At 33.9% G+C, this 20,021-nt stretch overlaps 1 protein-coding gene across 7 annotated transcripts in view; it reads right to left on the bottom strand.

Annotated features, from left to right (window-relative positions):
- The window catches only part of LOC149550990 (ENTH/VHS family protein), a 74,373-nt gene extending 54,591 nt beyond the window's left edge, over positions 1–19,782 (bottom strand). For 2 of the 7 annotated variants that reach the window (XM_089786546.1, XM_089786550.1), the window contains exons 1-3: positions 19,567–19,782; positions 19,378–19,489; positions 19,000–19,051 (exon numbers count right to left, since the gene is read on the bottom strand). In XM_089786546.1, coding sequence (XP_089642672.1) covers positions 19,000–19,051; positions 19,378–19,418 — 93 coding nt within the window. In that variant the 5' untranslated portion in view covers positions 19,419–19,489; positions 19,567–19,782. The remainder of the gene's footprint in view (positions 1–18,999; positions 19,052–19,377; positions 19,490–19,566) is intronic. The other 5 variants (XM_089786545.1, XM_089786549.1, XM_089786544.1 and 2 more) reach the window with 3 other exon arrangements.
- Positions 19,783–20,021: the final 239 nt, after the last annotated feature.

Genomic DNA, 20,021 nt, shown 5'->3' with positions numbered 1-20,021 from the left:
AAACAATCAATTGCAAGAAACTTCTTTCCAAACAAGCCTCATAAAATCCTTTATAACATTTAGATTGATAATAAGTGATACCTCTGAATATAATTACAAATAATCATCCAACCAATACTACTAATATTCTGGGAATCTTGATCACTGTATAATATATCACTTGTCAATGAGTATCTTTGATAATCTTAATCACTAGATGCTTATTAAAGATTGATGGGATGCAACGAATATCTTAGACATTTAGATCTGCAATAAGATAGAGAAAAAATGCAATGATGATCTCTTCTTGCTAACTCCAATCTGCATTTTTAAAAATCCTGATATAACAATATTAGAATGTTGTACATCTTTTGCTTTTATTTTTATAGAGACGAAGCCCAAAAAAAATCTGATCTAAACTTTAGAAGTATGTGATGGACTCCTCAAAGTCACCTACAGCTGTTTCAGATATGAAAATATGAGTTGTGCTGAAGTCTGCCATCTATCGCTTTACAGTGGTGATTCAATTTGCTGTGTCTGATTTGTCTTTAGAAATCTGCAAAGATGGTGATGCACTTCCTGATTTCTATCCTAAAGTATATGCAACCAGATTTGCAAAAGACAAATGCTCAATTGGGCAATCCAACAAAGATGAATAGATAATAATAAGCAATCAATGATTTGATTGGAATGCTTACCAATCTTCTTAAAATATCAAGGTCTAATAGTTGAAGGTGTGTGCCTTTTCATTGCAACCATAATATGAATCTCTTAATCACACATTTTGATGGCATAACTAATTATAATCGCTGCAGGTAATCCTTAATATCATGTCTTTAGAGAGAAAGTTTCTATCATTTGGAAATGTTAAATACTCCTTCCATGATCAATTCAAATAAACTGTCTCTTAGATATGAAATTTACAAGCCTTATCTTAATCGTTATGCTTCTCTCTAAACATGCCTCACTGTCCTCGATGACTATCTGTGATTGGCTCAATATTTTAATCATTGGTTAAGGACTCTTGGCAGCCCTATCAGTCCCTGCTATCCACATTGACACGTCTGTCTTTGGTTGGATCTAATCAAGGTTATCTTATAAAACGTCAATTAGATAACCTTATCAACTCACATACCTATTGACTAGACTATCCATCAATTTAAGTTGCTGCTATCCTCCATCAAAATCATTTTACATTACAAGCCTTGTCGTTCTGTATACCCAGGCGATATTCCTATATTATTTCTACCTTGTGCTTCCCTAACCATATCTTAATCGCTGCCCTTTTGTATATATATTGGTTAGTTGTCTTCATGACCACGGAATCATAATCGAATCCTAAATCGCTGAAGTTATAACATCCTCATGACACCAGTACCATATATCGCTAAAATGTCCACAAACTCTATGCAATCTCATGACTAGGAACATTTTGACTTTTGCTTCTCTACGATGGTATACGCAATCAATGAGTTTGCCTAATAGTAGTAATCTTAGTCAAGTTATATTATATTATAGTTTAATTCCTTATTTATATTTATAATTTTATTTTATTGTTTAACTATAATTATAATTATAATTGATTTTTTGATTTTATGGATCTTATTTATTTTAACCCTATTTCAGAAAGGACGTGTGATACTTCTTTCTTAAGGAGTATTATACAATGTTACCCTGACTCAAATGTTTATAATGTTTTTGCATAAATTGGGTATTTAGGGACCTTGGCCCACAAGCATCTATTGTATTGTATGAGATCTATCTTCTACACTATGTTATTTCCATTGTTATGTGTAGATCATATCATTTCATCAATATAAATATACATTGAATAATAATCTCAATGCAATGAAACCCATAATTTCTAATCAAAACACGTCTCCATCTACAAAAGAAGTCAAGCAGAGGACTTGGAAATTTTCCAGAATGGAAATGGCAAATAATCACTATGGATTTTATCCAAGGGTTACCCATGACCCAAAACAAACACAATATCAACAAAGGTATCTCATTTTATTCCAGGAAATTTATCAGATGAGGCCACCAGAAATAGCCCACAAGTTTGTGAGAGTGATTTTCAGACTTGACGAAATTCTAGAAAAGATTATATTTGACAGAGATGCTAGAATAGCATCCAGATTTTGGTAAACTTTATTCTCAACCTTGGGAACAAAATTGAACATTAGCTCAGCCTACCATCCAAAGACTAATGGCCAGACAAAAAGAGTAAACCAAGTACTAGAAGATCTCTTAAGAGTATATTGCATGGATCGACAATATCAATGGGAGATGTATCTTCCCCTAGTCAAATTTGGCTATAACAACTCATATCACTCTGGGTGTAAATGCAAAACCCCTGTGAGTTGGAACAGAATTGAGGACTGAATCATTGTTAGGCCTGAGATGCTTCGACAGATGGAAGAATAGGTAGTTCAGATCTATCAAAGGCTGAAGGAGGAGAATGACCAACAGAAAAGCTAAGCAGATGCCAAAAGGATTCCTAGAGAATTTGCAGTGGGAGAAAAAGTTCTCCTGAAAGTCAAGCCACAAAAAAGTACTATCAAATTTTGTAGGAATGCCAAATTAGTCCCAAGATATGTAGGACCTTTTGAGGTGTTGGAAGTCACAAACGCTATAGCCTATAGAATTCCCCTACCTCCAGCCCTTGCCAAAATGCATAATGTGTTTCACATTTCATATCTTAAGAAATATAGAACCAATCATGAACATGTTATTCACTGGAATCTATTGCATGTGCGAGATCCAAAGGTGGTGGAAATAGATCCACCCAAAATACTCGAGGTGCGTAAGACCGATCTGAAATCGAGATATAACTCACTAGTATACTAAGAATAATGCTTCTTGGGAAGACTATGATGAGATCTTCTTTCTAGGATCGCTGCAAATGTACTAACAATACCATTTTCTTATTGTGCTCCAAATGCAAATCAAGGCTTATAAATACGAGAGGAGGAGACATGTCTCTATGGTTAAACATCACTAGTTAATATATTAATATAATAGTAATATAAATAACCATATATGTAACTCATCTTACACATATATGTAATATTAATATGTTAACCATATATGTAATAATGTATAATATATAATATATATTATATATATAAGATATTTATCTTAAAGATTATTTACCATCAACAAGGTATCTCATGTTAAAATCAATCCAACAGAAGCTATAGCCTTAACACTCCCTCTTAGCTAAGGAGGATTTATAGAACACATTATGCTCTCAAGAATATGAAGAGATATCTTCCCAGTATGATATTCAATTCACTATGAGGCTAAATTTCTCACCTTTCATAACACACAATTGAACTAAATTCCATAACTTCAATACAAGTTTAAACACCACCTTAAGTGTGGTCTATAATAGAAACTATGTCATTGTGTCCAACAAGATCCGGCCCAAAGAACCATAACAAGTTGGTAATCATGGTGTCCAACAAAATCCGGCCCAAAGAACCATGATAACAGGTCTACCATTTATAAGATTGCCACCTTACAATGGTTACCTTCTGTATATTCGTTATTATGACTTCAAGCACTCTGGAATAACAATTTAATGAAGTTCATCATGATAACGGGTCTACCATTTATAAGATCGTCATCTTATAATGGTTACCTTCTGTTTATATATGTCAATGAAAGATCATCACCTTTCATTACATATCATAACAGCATCACGTAGTAACTTACACGATATCCACCATGAACCACCATAGTTGCTACTAGAGGGTGGAACAAGGATTCTCACCTTAGACTTCTCTCTCATAGAGGACAGCACATTACAAGGAATTTCACTTCTAACTTTTCCTCATAGAGAAGATATCATCCACAAAGGATTACATCTCAAAATTTCTCCTTCTAAAGAATGATCCTAGGAAGTCAAGTCCTGTAGTTACTTCGTCAGAAACTCTCTTCACCCAAGGATGCCTATCGAACTCACTTTGAATCTTATATCAATCTTTTTTATTTTCTAGTAATAAGTCAATACTTTCTCATGATGCACTCAAGAGTAGGCCCATCAAAATCATGCAGTTACACACATGTATTTACAAACTCCCTCTCAGTATCAATCTTCTAAGCTCTTTTTAGAAGAGGTGTCTTACTCCCTCTTAATGTAGAAGGATCTCATACTCTCAATCATTAAAGATGTTTTATCCATCTTGATCATCAGGGTCTTTGCAGCTACTATCATTAGATTGAGTCTGCACAATATTTGGTAGCATATGTAAAGTACCAACCTTCTTTTCCTATAAGAATATCCTCAACCATAAAGGAAAAGATCAAGGCAAATAACCCTTATAGTATGTATAGAATTACAAATAACAAAGAGACTACAAAAAGTAGATAAATGTAAAAGATAAGAATACTTATCTGCACATGAAGATTCAAAAATTGTCTTTTTAGATTATTTGAGAATGGAACATCTCCCCTCTAAATAAGGATCAAGTGGAAATGGAACAATGACTATTATTCCCCCCACAATGTAAAATTTCCACTCATTCTTATATTGTTGAACAATTTTGTATCAAATATGACAACTCATTTCTAAGTTCCAACTTGCTTTTTGCATCTATTTAAGGTCCAAACATTCATTTAGCTTAACAGTAAAAGTGAACATGTCCTTCCATTTTTCCAAACTCGCCCACAATACGCCAATATCTTGATTGAGTATGATTGTGCCACATGTATGAATCTACAACTCATACGTCGAGTTTCATTCATCAAGGAGAGACTCGTAGATGGTTCAAATGAATTCTTAAGAACTTCATTAATGTCTCACAACAACTCAAATTTCCTTTGTTCATGCAAAGGTATTTGTTTGCTCTTTTGATTGAACCTATATTATGCACATTTTGCAATTTGTGTATTCCAAATTTTATGATTGAGATCACAAAAGGCGGATTGAATCATATCCTCTATTTTCTCCCTCTCTTTCAAGGTTGCCTCTAATGAAATGTTAGTCTCCCTCTAAATCTCAATCTCCCTCTTCCTGCAATAATATTCTCAGAGGAAAAGATCAAGGCACATAGCTCTTATAAAAAATAAGAGAGAGAAAGACTACAATAATAAATAGTTTGCTTAATGATACAAGATCATTTCAATTACATATATATATATATATATATATATCAATCATATTTATAATTTTCCCATTAATAAATATATATCCTTGATGCTTTCTCAATATACCAATATTCATTAAAAATATATTATACTTTATATAATGTTTGTTATCACCTATTTTTTCAGTTATACTATCTCATTTTATATTACTACAAAATAATTATTAATAATGTCACATACATACACTTATCTGAATGGTGCCTAATATCTCTTTCTCCCCTTACATATTAATGATGCATAGAACTTAAACAATGAAAAGAAAATCATAATACACCATATATACTTACCTTAATTTACTTTCTTGTGAGTGGACCCCAATACCCAATACCTTGCTGGCAACCTCCTCTATATGTGGTTGGGGATCTCGTTCCTACTTAATGGGGTGATGTGGCATCTTGTGGTGGAGTAATTACAATCCCCGAATCCCTCCTTCACAATTATTATATGGGCTTGTCTCAGTAAACGACGAATATTTCTGCTATTCCTTATAACAATTTAGTTGGCCTTATCCATATATTTTTGCATGGATCGATTGTCCAAAGTAATAGTCAAAGGCAATGTAATGCTCAATTTCACCAATATGATTTTTATGTACGATTATAATATTTGCTCTATATGATTACACAACCTTTTACTATCTCTCGGGAGCCAACATATAGTTAGCATGATAATTTGTCCACTTCGGTGTTGAGTGTGCTTCCCTTGATGGAGTAAGGCAAATGATGTTGAATCCTCCAATCGTTTCCACAATATAGCAATGCTAAATTTTGTCACAATGTGTATTTGACTCGACATGTACAATGTTCCTTATTCCTTGATTGGTCTCTGCTACGTGATCTCTCATTGGGTCCCAAGCAAATCTACCGATGTCATTGATCACTCCTTTTGCCACATAACCTAATGTGCTAGATTTTGTTTTTTTGGCAATGATATTTTTGTTAAGACGATAAACATACGATCCGCCGATAATACTCACTTGCAACTTCTCATTCCAAACTGGTTTGCACCCACCATGTGTGTCAATATGCGTAGAAACAGAAGAATTAACATCATGCCTGGCAAATAAAAGGGCATAAGTGCGCATCCTTCCACTAAACTTTCTTACATTTTCCAAATCTTCGACAAATATCATCACCTTCACGACTTGTGCTTTTCCCTCCATCAATCTCCGAACTTGGCAGAACAATTTGTACTTCGAACCTCAAATGACCTCTTAATTCTCTTATGCTTAAATTGTTTTATGTCGTCTGCTTACTCGCATTCACTTTTAATCTCTGTGTATATATTTTATTTGATTCCCAAGTTTTCTAAACATAAGTTGCACAATGAATCACCTGTAGACGGTAACTAGCTATAGCTCATTCACAGACTTGCCATTTTGTATTAAAACATTGTCAATTGCATGTCCTTGTATAGAGAATTCCTATTTTGGAATAAAGAATGGTTCATTGTTGATGTCATGACATTTTCCATTTGGTTTTCATGACTTATATTATAAGACCCTTCCACCTCAATCCATTTGTTATTATTGCAGTAATATATTTTTTCTTGTCCATACTTTTCCACAATGGCAGTGATGTTGCCAGGATACTTCTTATAAATGGGTTGCCATATTTATATATCCCTTATCAATTCATTAGTTCTTGTCATTGCCTTTGCATTATTGTTTCCTCTCTTCCTACTTACATTTGCAGTCTAAACCTAGCTCTGAAACCATGTTAATTTCTAGGATCGCTGCAAATGTACTAACAATGCCATTTTTTTATTGTGTTCCAAATGCAAACGAAGGCTTATAAATATGAGAGGAGACATGTCTCTTCATGAGACATGTCTTTACGGTTAAACATCACTAGTTAACATATTAATATAATAGTAATTTAAATAACCATATATGTAACTCATCTTAAGCATATATGTAATATTAATATGCTAACCATATATATAATAATGTATAATGTATAATATATAATATATATTATATTACATATATAATATATAAGATATTTATCTTAAAGATAATTTACCATCAACAAGGTATCTCATGTTAAAATCAATCCGACAAAAGCTACAACCTTAACAATTTCCACTTCTCTTTGCAAGAAATCGAATTATGAATAAACTTTGATTAAATGTTATGTGATGACATATTTTTTAGTTAGAATATTTTGATTTACAAAGTTCATCGAGGGCAATGAAATACAAGGGGGAGGGCATGTTACAACCGAAATTTTTGCCTTAAAAAATACATTTTTATAGCCGTTGAGATTTCATGTGAAGTCAGATGATTGTTACAATTCATTAAATATTATGATCCAGTGAAATGGAAAATGGTTATTCGTTATAATTTAATGTGAAGATGACATGTTAGTTAATCGTTATGATATTATTTGAGGATGATTATTTGTTATCTTGGAATTATGGGAATATGTTATTACTCTGGTAAATCTTTTTTTTTTGCAGGAGCGTGACGAAGGGGGGAAGCATTGCCAAAGAGGGAGTTAGGCATGGGGCACCAAATCCACCAACGAGCCAACATGTATGAAATTTTAACCACCTTGACTAAGGACAGATGGTTAGGCAAGCAAGAGTAAACCTTGGACGACAATGAGCTAACCAGTTAACGTATATCATTAAATAATATAGAAAAATCACTAAGCATTAACAAAATTTGTTACCTTTATAATTTGAGAACCTTTTGTTGTGTAAAGCATATCTTAATATACTCATACATGTACATACATATATATGTATATGTGCATAAGTCAATTAAAATGTATACGCCTTTTTTGAATGTTTACATAAAAAACATATGTTTAGGATTTGCGCATGTATGCATGTATGTGTACATGCACATGAGTATAGGTAAGTATGACAATGTCGTTATATTAAAACATTAAGAGAGTGAAGTTATTATTATTTCCCACCTTGGCTATGGATTTATATTATTACATGACCAGCCATATTTTCTTAATTCTCCATCAGGTCTTATAGTCGTTGATGGCCTTTCTATTTTAGAAAAGAATGTTGCCAAGTATTTGCCGATGACCATTGTTTTCTTGTAACTCTCATGCCACCTTTCCATCTTCCACTTAAGAATGTTGCCAAGTATTTGTCGATGACCATTGTTTTCTTGCAACTCTTGTGCCACCTTTCCATCTTCCTCTTACTCATCATCTTCCTCTTACTCGTAACCGAGCATGCAAGGGAGTGCCTCATATTTTTACGATGGTATTGCTCATTTTTGGTGACTGTTCTACACATCTTCTCAAGTTACCTATCTTGCTCGGCAATCATTTCTCCTTACAGAATCTTAGCTGTGCAATTTCTACCTTGCAAGATCCTTGTTTCACAATCACAGTTTAGACAATCAGTTTACTATATAATCACTATCTTCAACAACGTATATTTTTGGGAGCACAATCTATACATTGCCCCAAGCCAAGTTGGAGCTCTACATACTCTCTGCAAGTGCTAAGAGCCAGACATTGCAACGTCCTATTGCAAGGAGGCCATACTATTCAGGTTATGCATTTTTTTCCAATTCTAATACTCTGTTTTCTCTCAAATCAATACTTGAGGTTCTCGATTTTGAGTCGAAAAGAAAGAGAATGATAGAAATTCAAAAAGAGTCCAACTTTGAAAAGAATCTATTTACTTATTTCATGAATGGCTTAGTCAAAATATAAAAAAAATTGAAGAATAATTTTCTTGGTGATCTTTATCAAAAAATGCTAAAAAGAATACTTTATCGTGCAAGTTTATACAGTGGCATCTCTCATATGCATCTAAGATAAGCAACTACACTCTCTCAAGAAAAGCCAACAAGTAATTGTTACAAGAAAAATACACACACACACACATATATCTTTGCTAAGCCAAAAGCCAATTGGGTTGAATATAAATGGCTGTGATTATGCACTATGCAAAAGCAGTCACCCCCAGGAATTCATCAAGGATGACCAATAAGGTCAAGATGAAGGGGGTGAATTGATAATCAATGAATAGCACTATGCAAAAGCAGTCACCCCCAGGAATTCATCAAGGATGACCAATAAAGTCAAGATGAAGGAGGTGAATTGATAATCAATGAATAGCGGGCTAAACCTACAAGATACAGAGAATGAAAGCAGTAACTAATAAAATAATGAATGTAAGAAAATCAACAACTGAGTCAGCTCGTAGTAGTCGAAATTTTAGATCTTGTTTGTCAAGTCGAGCGGTGGGTGATCGGGTACATAATGCCCGCACAAATCCTTGGCCAAGGTAGGTTAGTGGTATGTTTGCAGTTGTGACCACTAGAGGTCAAAGTACCAGCAGTTGGTAGATAGGTTGATGGAAGGTATCCACAACCTAGCTGATTGACTAGTCAACACTCTAACACCAGGATGCTTAGTAGCAAGATAGCGGTGTCCCAAGCCTAATCCCAAAGGAGGAAAGGCATTGTGTGGGGATACTTAAGGGCCCACGGTTGGGAGGTGAAGCCCATGGCAATGCTTCTCCTCTCATCCAGGTGCCAAGGCTTGTACAACACAAGGGCAAAATCTACATAAATATCAGGTACTTTACTTTATGTTTCTGCATTTTCAATTTGATGTATAGGTAAAATAGTTAAATATGTTATTCTTTTCAATATTTAGAAATCAATTTTCTTTTTCAATGTACTAAGGAATCAACTGATTCCTTAATTGTATGTGTAATGTAACTATATGCATGAGATAGACTTACTAGATATTTGTTATAACTATATTTCATGTGACTCAGAAAAGAAATGTTATTTCCTTCAGCTAAATCAATAAATTTGGGATATGTAGATCTAAAATGATTCTATTAATTTCATTAAACCCTTCAAGTGAATATAAGAAGTAGTTAGTATAAGCATCCTTATTTCATGTGAATATGAATGTGAATGTATCTTTTATTTATTTTTAATTGTTTAATTTAGCATGGAAAAATAACTTGGTACAGTTTTACTATGTGAAGTCTCATGTTTTGTCACATGAAGGTTTCTTTGATGGGTCCTCATAATTTTTTTCCCTTAAAAATTTATGGCTGGGTTACTATAATATTTTCCTCAAAAAAAAATTGGTGGGTTTATAATTTTTTCCTTAAAAATTATCTGTTGGGTTGTACCATTTTTCCTCAAAACTAAAGCTTTGTATTCTTTGATCCATGTCTCAAATTCTATTGTCTGGTTTTGATCGATTTTTCACCTTGAAAATCATGTCTAGTTTTCCAGATTTTTCTCCTTAAAATCTTTGGCTTTTTGCAGTTTGTTTTGGGGCATCATGCTTATCTGCAAAGTTTTGTCGATTTTTCCTCAAAATTGTGCTAGCTATTCTCGCTGTTTATCTCTATCTCCAAGGAAAAGAAGCTGTATTACCCAACATCATGTTAGATGTTTTGTGATGACTTTTGGTCAGATGTTGTAATGAATTTGAAAGGGTTAGTGGTAGGTTCTTGTCTCTTTTTGCAAAGCTTTCTGAAGAAGGGGGCACCTTCTGCAATCTTTTCTAAATGGATTTTGGCTTCCTGGCCATTAAAATTTTGCAGATCCATGGAAGGTGTTAGCAGCAGCAGAATGTTTTGTACAATTTTTGACCAAAAGACAGCAGTTAGACGATGACCATTAAGGGACGGTATTAGAATATTATAATGTTTCTTTAATTGTTATCCTAGTTAGTCTTTAGTTTATCAAGTAGTTTCTATTTCGTCTTTAATTCACAATTGTTTCTTTTAGAGACATTGTCTTTGTAAATTCATATAAGGAGCTTTCATCTCCTTTGTTTAACACAACTACAAATTTACCATAACAATTCCACCCAGCCCAAGAACATGGAAAGAGAAGTGTCATTCAGCCTCCCAACCTCACTTGGAGTATCTCTACTGGAATGGCTTTCTAGCTACATGCATTCCCCATATGAACTATCTCCCACCAAAATGGGATGGCCAATTGGACAATAATTTTATGGAAATAGCTATTTTTAATGCATAGGCAAGATCATAGCAAGAATAACAATATATAAAAATATAATATATATAATAGTAGCAAAGTGTAATATTCTACTCCCTAATCAAAAATAATCAGCCAAGTCATTATCCATTATATTTCAAACCACAATATGGGAAAGGTATATAAGTCGACGATTGATATTAATACATTTTGAGTCTACTATCTAATTAGACCAAATGTTCAACAATTCTCCTTCCTCGATGCCCTGACTTTGTTAATGTGTTGAATATTTAATATTAGATTGATTGATTGATTGATGGAAAAATTGAATGCTTCTCTATTTGTGTGATTTCTTCTATTTGATGATTTGATATATTCGTGAATGATAAATGAATAAATGGGAATTCATAGAGTGATGAGTGATGTTTGAATGTAAGTTGCTTTGATGTATTGGTCAACGATGATGGATAAGTCCCTTGAATGCCTGCAATGAATTCTCCTTTATACTTTATTTTTAATGGGTTGCCACTTTTCATGAGAATTTGAGACACCACTTCTCCTTGTTGCCTTTGAGAAAAATATACTATGTTACAATATTTCATTTTTTCGTAAATGAGTAAATTACAAATGGAGATGTTACTTCCTTATATAGAGAATTACAGAGAGCGAAATACAAACTTTGTAAAAGTCTAACACAAAAGTTTCTATGTTATCTTAAAAACTAATAAACTAACTTTGCCAAAATGACCATTAATATAATATTAAATAATTTATTACCCTCTCATAATGATCATTTTACTTAATACCCTCCAAAGGACAATTTGTCTTATGGTCACAAATAAAAAGGAAGCTGCCCCTTCTCATCAGAACATTTTGTCGTTGTTGAGACCCTCCTTGGATATACAAAATGTTAATGGCCAAGAATACATCCTACCTAATATTGGGTAACATAAGCTATCCCTCTGATATAAATTGTTATAACTTGAAACCACGATTTTGTGGAAAAGTCAACATACCCTTGTGTGCAGATCGTTGCCTTAGCAATTCTAGGTGTCAGATCTATGAGATTTCCACAATCCATGAGTATGAGTTTTAGTTTCTGGATTCGATTGTTTGTAGTTTTTTATCATCAACGTTTCAAATCATACTACATGATCCATCATCAGGATGCCATTTTTTTTGTTCTTCATGTTCTTTGGCATCTTGATGATGGATCATGTAGTATGATCCGAACGTTGATGATAAAAAACTACACACAATCGAATCCAGAAACTAAAACTCAAACTCTAGGTGTGATACAAAAAACTACATGAAACATATTTTGTGGAAAAATCACCAAACCTTGAAACTAAAGATTACAGAGCATCATTTTTCAAAAAAAAAATTGTAAAAACCCTCCAAAAAATGTTTTTTAAGGGTAAAATCGAAAAAACCAACCACAACTTTTGAGGATTAAAAAAAATCAAAACTAACACAGAATCTGAAACATGGATCAGAATACAAAACTTTGTCTTAATGAAAAACGATAAAGCCCTTAAACAAAATTATTTTTGAGGCAAAAAATCGCACAAAACCCACAATAATTTTTTTTATGAACAACAAATATAATACCTTCCTAGAAATTTTGAGGGGCGAAATTACTAAAACCCAACAATATAATTTTTTAGGACAATTATTAAACCCAATAGAGATTTTAAAGGGAAGAATTATGAAAACACGTCCACTAATTTTTGAAGGACAAAAATCAGAAGACTCATCACCATGATTTTTTGTGGTAAAAAAATCAAAAAGTCCACGGAAACCTTCACGCAGCAGAACACCAGATTGTGTAAGGTAAAATAATACTGCAAACTCACCAAAAACTTCATCACATGGAAAATAGCACATGCAAGCAACATGCAACTCGCAAATAGCACATGCTCAAACCAAGAAATCGCATGACCAAAACCCTTGACCAAACTCACAATTTTCAGCCAAAAAACCTTTGAATCAGCCAATGAATTTGCAAAAGTCATTTTTCAATAAACACGACTAAACAATTCTGGATTAAATTCTAGGAAAAACACGCTACAAATTTTTCTTTTAAAAAAATCATCAAATCTTATAGAAGCCCATTGACCCTAAAACCTGCCTACAAGACCAAATATCTAAATAACCAAATGACGATTAATATTAATCTTTATTACCCTCCCTTAATGGGAATTCTACTTGCCCAAAAATAAAAATAAAATTTAAAACGCATAGAAGGTTGATTCCTTCTTGTCCTCAAACTGCTTTGCACATGAGCCTATTGATGAGACTCTCCCTAGTTGCTCTTTTGATCAATCAACCACTGTTTGTAGAACCTTTGGATATGACCAAGCTTCCCACAATAGTGACAGGTGATTTCTTCTTGAAGCCCTCCTCAAATTTGTGTTGTCCTTTTTGCTGAATGGACAAGCCTTTTTCTTTATCTGTGGCAATAAATGCCTATTCTACTCTAAACATGTCACTAGTACTACCAAAGTGCTTCCTGCACCTAGCTTGTTGCAATAACTTATTGCACAATTCATCAAATTTCAAGTCCACATTAGTGGAGGTAATGTTGAGCGTCTCAACAAAGAGTTTGTAGGATCATGGTAGACAATTCCACATAATCACTACCATTTCCTCCTCCATCTCTACCAATAGTCTCTAGTGGATCACATATATCTTTAATCTTCATAAGATGCTTCTACAAATACATCTTCTCATCCATTACAAGAGCAAAAAAGATATTCTTCAAAAAGAAAACTTGAATTTATTCGACATTCAAAGAGGCTTTTCAAATGTGCTCAAATCTTTGTAGCAGACCTGCCAAATGACACTTTTAGAAGCATCTCATCAGTGATAGATAACTTCAGCAACACAAGTGCTTCTCGGTTATGTTCATCAAATTTGTCTTGATCTTTGCCCATTGTCGTAGGACGAATGAATGAAGTTACCTAGAGCAAGCTGGTCCAAACACTAATACTAAAAAACAGAGTGCAACCTCTACTTCCAGGTATTATAATTCCTATCATTGAACTGCTAATTACCTTCCAACATGATGTTGGACAATGACAACATCCCCCTATTTCCTAAAGCACAAAAAAAGGGCAAGCTTGAACTTCACAAAAATCCAATACTTTGTCAAAAACCTCCAATGAAGTGCTGGCACGAACTTTAAAAAATCTAGTTTTCAGGTCAAAACCAGTGAAACCATGGCACAAATACCAATACACAAGTTAGTTTTTAGGAAACAAATTTTCTTCAATTTTTTCTTATAAAAACTATAAACGTTGCATGAACAGCAAGCAGACCCTAGCTGAAACAAGAACTAATTTGCACCACAACAAATCTACACAAAAAAACAGAAACCCAGATAACATATGTCATCACACAGAAAAAACTGCATGTAGCAAAAATAAAACCTTGACAAGTCTCAAAGGGTGTCTAAAAAAACTCCAACGAAATCAACGCTCAGAAAAATCAAAAATGGGTTATGCGGATTTTGGAAATGCCTCCATTAAAAACGGACCCCATAAAACCAAAAAATTCGCAACTAAGAAAGACACAATCGCAGGGCAATAACACACAACAATTGATGTCTAGAAAGATCTATCCCATATGCCGAAAAATAGAAAGATATGTTCCTGCAGGTAGAAAAATCTGTCTGCGAAAAATAGATGTAGAAAAAATAAAAATCACAATGGAGTAATGTGGAAATACACTGTCATCGCACGGTAAAACCTTGCAAATATCGCATTTAGATTTCTTCTGCAAAAAAAGGCCTCGAAAAACTTTTGCAAGCATAGACAAACTAGAAGAAACTCTCGATCTCTACTGAACAAAAAAGCATGAACAAGTACCCACGAAATAACACTCAAAATTTCCTCCAAAAATTATCAAAATGTTCACATTTTTTCATTAAAAAAAAGTAAAAAATTCTGCATTTTTATTCCACAGATAATTACGGGAAAAATTTACTAAAGACCTGTGGGCTCTGATAACTTGTTACAATATTCCATTATCCATAAACAAGTAATTACAAATAGAGATGTCTCCAAATATAGAAAATAAGAAAAAACAAAATAGAAACTTTCTAAAAGGCTAACACAAAAGTTCCAATGTTATCTAAAACCTAAGTAATAAACCAAATATGCCTAAATGACCATCAATATAATATTAAATACTTTATTCTATTATTCCCCCAAATTGATGCCCCTTGCTCCTCAAATGAAACCATCCCCCTTTTATACCTTCCAATGTGAGGGAGGAGTCATGCCTCTTCAATATCTCTGTCCCTTAACAAGTCACAACCCTTCATCATTCCTGCCCTTTGAGAGAGTCGCACTCTTTCATAACAAACCTTCAAAAGAGTCACAACCCTTCATCATCACCGCCCTTTGAGAGACTCACAACATTTCATTATTACAAACTTTTGAGAAAGTAGCAGCCCTTCATAATAACTTTGGCCTTTTGAAGGCATCGCTTCCTTATTTTCTTCTCTATTAATTCTTTCTTATTCACTGACCCTTCTGATTAGTCCAATCAGAATTCCTTATTGGTGAGAATGTAGAATATTGTATTCACAAAATTGCAAATACAAACAGACTATTTTGCAAAGATCAAGACTACCTGGTGAATATTCAATTATATTTTGTGTGTAGGTTTACTTGGCACAGAATGGTACTAATAACTTATTTCACCTTTGTTACATACAAAAAAAAGTTAAAAATAAGCAAGAATCGTGAAAAGGAAGATGTAATCTACCCTTGGAATCATACAAAGAGATTCACAATAACTACAAAATGGTACAGATGTTGTATACAATCACAAAATACAGGACAAATTATTGTGACTTCTTGTTGCAAGTGTCTAAAAACCAGGGACCATTAGAACTCCAATTTCATACATCACTCTCTTAATGTAAATTAACTATAATCAGAGACATAACAAGTGAGAATCTCATTATTAGTTGCTACAGAGCAATTTCAGTTCCAAACCAGCTGACGAATTTATGGTGTTGCTACTTGATATGTATCCTATCATAATTCCTTGATAAGTATGCAGCAAATCTTAGTTGGCAAAAAGCAGACAAATTTGCAAAGATCAAGACTGCCTAGTGTATATCCAATCATAACTAATAAGTAATATGCATGTTTTATGGGTACCAAAATCACAAAAGCCTGAACTTATGGTGATAATAACATGTTTGACCCACAGTTGTCACGCACATATAGAAAGAAAGGAATACTAATGGGATTGTAAAAATGACTGAAAAAAATGTTGAGTGTGAAGAGTAACATCAGTATTAGTAAATAATCAAGCAAGCAACTAACAAGTAGACATTACCAAAAAAAATCAAGTTTGAATATTTTTCACCTATCAATTGGTGCTTAATATTTATCTTTGACATTTGGCATTGATCGACAATCAAGTACCGTACAATGAAATGATTCAGTTTTAAAAATCTGTATATTTCTAATACATACATACATATATACACACATAAACATACCCATACGCACCCAAACCCCTAAAACAATGCACGCAGCCACCTAACCCGCATCTGTCCCCACACCCAAACGAGTAACTTAGGATTTTTTTATTCTTAAATAAGAAATTCAATTGAGTTTCTATTTAAGAGAAAAATGATTAAAGCAAGTTGGGATTCCTTTTCGATCTTTTTTGGCCTTTTGGATCTTTGATAAGCCTTGGGAATGCAACTTAGATTACTAAACGGACAGCATTAATCAATGTCTATGGTGTGATGTTTAAAATGGCACAATGATGTGCGATGTGAGGTAGACTTTGCAGCTGGGTCTCGAGATGTGTGGGACCTTGCTGAAGCCATGAGTGAAACCACAAAAGATCTGATGGAAGTATAGTCCCTGCAGAGCACAATTTGTGCAGGATGTCATATACCACTGCTGGAGTGTGTGAAGCATCTGTTGCAGCTGGATTGATGATCCAAAGGTACCCACAAGCATCTAGGAGATGCTCTAGTGAACTGCAAATCATAGTAGTCTTCACCTACCACAAACCATAAGAATTATCTCCACATTGCCACAAGCATCACTATTAGTAAATCCCCATAGAACATAGATGCATTGAAGACATATTTGGTTTGAAAGGTTTAATGTATGTCCTCAGAAAAGCATAGGCCAAGCATATTTTGTTGAGAATTGCAAGCAGCTTTCCAAGTTTTAATAGTATTAAGCTCCACCCAGAGCAAGGCTTCTACTCGGCAATCAAATCAAACATTGACCACCAATAAAATTAGATCAAGAGCTTGTTTCTTTTTTATAGGTCCCAAGTTTCACTAATGGCTGTTTATATTTATTAAAAATATTCCTTGCTTCCAACTAATGATGCACTCCTGGCTATATTCTTGCTTTTCGATGCAAAAATTAAAAAATGGATGTCAAAGATTTGATTTGTAAAGATTTATCTATTGGTTTTTAAATTGACTCCCTGTTATTCATTTTAAGGCTCAGATGCCCAGATAACCCAGCACAGTAAAAGCGCACCTGGACATACCACCAAAGGGGACATATCCATGCTCTACAGGGGCGTCCCAAGGATGGCCCCATGTTGAGACCTAGACACTGGTGCTTGTAAGGATCATTCCATCCCCATTCTACAGCCAGCAGGACATTCTCATTTTTGACAGTGTGTTTAAAAGAAAAAATTATACTAGAGCACGGGGTGCATTTAATTTCTAATATTGTTCACAATCTTAGCTTTTGACATTTTTTGGCATTTCAACGTAAACCCATTTACTCGTTATTTACAGGATTTTAGCAGAAAAAAGTAATGTAAATATAGGCTTATATACATTCAACTACTTATGCTCTCCACTCTCGGGTCACTCTAGCTAAGAAGTGGTGAGTGCCAAGTTTTTGCAACAGCGGGAACATAGCAGAGTAGCACCCGTATATTGGTTCTATTTTCCTCTAATAATGTTTCTACACCTAGCTGTTCATATTTTGAATATTTCTATGTAGGCTCATTTCATTGTTATTTATAGCAGCTCTATTTAACAAGAAAATAATGTACAACAGGGCTTATACACATTTCAATTACTTATGCTCCCCATTCTCAGTCTTCCTAGCTCAGTAGCAATTATCATTTGATCCAAGTGTCTGCAACGGTAGGAACATACCTAAGTAGAATCAGTCAGGGCTGGTTATTATAATACGTGTAGCAGCAATCAGCATTCATTGGTATTCTCTGTCTATTTTTTATTTTTGTTTTTGTACTGCACTAAATGGAATGCCTCAATAATGAGAAACTTTATTTTTTTGTCCTAATTTTTGAAACCCTGTATCAGTGATCTCCCTTTAATTTGAATTTAAATCCAAACATCAATAATATAGTGGAATTGCACAGTGATTCAAATAGACATAATAATACAACAATAATATAGTGGAATGGCACAGTGATTCAAATAGACATAATATTGACCCTGGCTTAGGTACCACTTACACACTCCTCACATTAAATAGATCATGTTAAAGAAAGACACAGCGGACAAGATCAGGTGGACATTTGTAGTTCGTAAGCTCAGTGGTGTTCTGAGATTAACTAAGTGGTCCTGCCTAGTTAGTCAGTGACATATTATTATATTAATTGTAAAAATCTACCACTTTTTTGGACCCTAATCAACAATAGATGCACTGTTATAGAAGGCCTGAGGACACGGCATTTACATAGAAAAATCATTTGAAGGCGCGCTCCTCTTGATTTATTTTACATCATGTTAAGTGTTATAACTCACCTCCTAAGGTCAACAACAGAGGCATTCTAAGAGATCTAGAGACACGAAATTTGGATAGAGAACTCTTTTGCAAGGTCTGTAACAAGGAATTCCATGAAAAAGACAAGAAGTAATATATCAGAGGAAATCTAACCTTCTGTTCAATTTCAGGAACTTTGAGAACCTTAATATTCACCTCTCTCTTTCTGCAGTCAAAACAATTTCAATATAAATAACCTTATTTCAGAATGACAACAAACAGGGTTAATATATATTATAATATATTGCAGCCCTAAGCTACCCACTATGAATACAGACAACGATATACTGCTGGTCTAAGCTAAATAATTTCACAATTATTCAAACCAGGGTTAATGCAGAATACAAAAACGTGCAGCCGTAATTTAAAATCTAAGTGACTTCTCATCAGATCAACCAACCGTCAGGAAGCATTGCACGAATTCAGTATCAAACCTACCATACATGCACAATGAACGTATTTATTCAAGTTCAAAGACAGAAGAAAACTCACATTTCTCTAACAGTCTGATCCAGAACTTTATAGAAATCCATTTTCGATATTGGCCAAGCTCGACCCCTAATTTTTGAATAGCATCGTAGAAGTTGAACTTTAGCTTGTGAAACTCAAATCAATTATTTCCATCAGACTCCAACTGCGCAATTCAAAACATTCTATAAAAGTAACAACAATTCTACATACCTTGATCAAAACAAAATAACCTTTGGGAGATTTCCTTCACTAGCACACAGATCCGTGAAAAGGAGCAGTGGATTAGAGGATTAGATTTAGATCTGCTCAGTACATTTATGTTGGGATGGGAACAATTAAAAGTGTCATTACGTGGACAAAAATTACTGACAGCTTGAAATAAATCGCCCGGAAAAATCCAGAGTCGATTTAACCGCGAATAAGGGCAAGGGTGAATAGGGAAATGGAATTCTTATAATATTTGTTTTACCATTGTTCGGAGCAATGAACTTACATTCGACGGAATTAGACATTTTTATTTTTATTTTACAACTGCCTCCAAATGATAAGGATACACTTAATATATATTTTAATTAGCTTTTGTATCGAAAGGAAGTCTAACGGATATTTGATGGATATGTGAGTTCGCATTTTATTGAACTGTATAGAAACAATAAAATAGTGGG

The sequence above is a fragment of the Cupressus sempervirens genome, chromosome 6 (genome assembly GCF_028749045.1).
Source record: "Cupressus sempervirens isolate cs-2001-9-10 chromosome 6, ASM2874904v1, whole genome shotgun sequence".
Lineage (NCBI taxonomy): Eukaryota > Viridiplantae > Streptophyta > Pinopsida > Cupressales > Cupressaceae > Cupressus > Cupressus sempervirens.
This window is presented reverse-complemented; position numbering and strand designations above follow the sequence as displayed.